The sequence below is a fragment of the Pterocles gutturalis genome, unplaced genomic scaffold (genome assembly GCF_000699245.1).
Source record: "Pterocles gutturalis isolate BGI_N339 unplaced genomic scaffold, ASM69924v1 scaffold17157, whole genome shotgun sequence".
NCBI classification, from domain to species: Eukaryota; Metazoa; Chordata; class Aves; order Pterocliformes; family Pteroclidae; genus Pterocles; species Pterocles gutturalis.
The window spans coordinates 1-744 of NW_010115722.1; the positions used below are offsets into that span (position 1 = coordinate 1).

Genomic DNA, 744 nt, shown 5'->3' on the forward strand with positions numbered 1-744 from the left:
CGGCTCGGCGGGGACGGCTGCGTCCTGCAGCAGGTGCCAGATGCTCAGGGACCTGCTCTTCCCTCCCGCACCCCAATCCTGCACCCACGGGGCGGCTTCACCACCAGCATCCTCGCTTCCCTCCTCCCAGCGCCTCGCGGGCACAAACCAAATCCCGGCTCACGCGTTTTCACTCCCACGTGAGTTTTACACAGGGAGGAACGTGGCGCACGCGGGCAGCGTCCGGCGAGGTGTCCCCTTCTGTCCCTCATCCCCAGGGGTGCCGTGGGTCTACCACCCACCTCCCGCCGCCCTCCCACCGCCGTACCGTGCTGCTGGTGGTCGCCGTGGTCACTGCCTGCTGGAAATGCGCGGCCAGCCCGGCTTTGTCCTTGCATTGCTCTTTGCACTCCAGGCACCTGAAGCAGCTGTAGTTGGTCTGCTCCAAACTGCTGCTCAGAGGCAGGATGGGAAGGTCCTGAGCCCCGTTGGCCATGGCCAAGGCATCCTGAGCCACGCCGGTCACCGTGCCAGCAGGGAAGGACGTCACGGAGACCAGGGGGGTGATGTCAGGTTGGCCGATCATTTGATCGAGGGCGATGGGCCTCATGACCAGGTGGGAGCACTGCATCACCAGCCCTTTGTCCTTGTGCTCGCGCGCGTGCAGGAGCAGGCTGCACTTGTTGAAGAAGACGAGGCGCTTGGTGCAGTGGTTGCAGGTCACCTCGATGCGCATGCTGCGCCGGTCGTAGTGGCGAGCCAAGC

The 744-nt window shown here is 65.2% G+C and overlaps 1 protein-coding gene across 1 annotated transcript in view; it reads right to left on the reverse strand.

Moving 5' to 3' along the window:
• Positions 1 to 307: 307 nt before the first annotated feature.
• The window catches only part of ZNF687 (zinc finger protein 687), a gene marked incomplete at its 3' end in the record, with an annotated part of 2,262 nt that continues 1,825 nt past the window's right edge, over positions 308 to 744 (reverse strand). The window contains exon 1 of the mRNA XM_010075287.1: positions 308 to 744. This exon is cut by the window's right edge and continues 1,825 nt beyond it. Coding sequence (XP_010073589.1) covers positions 308 to 744 — 437 coding nt within the window.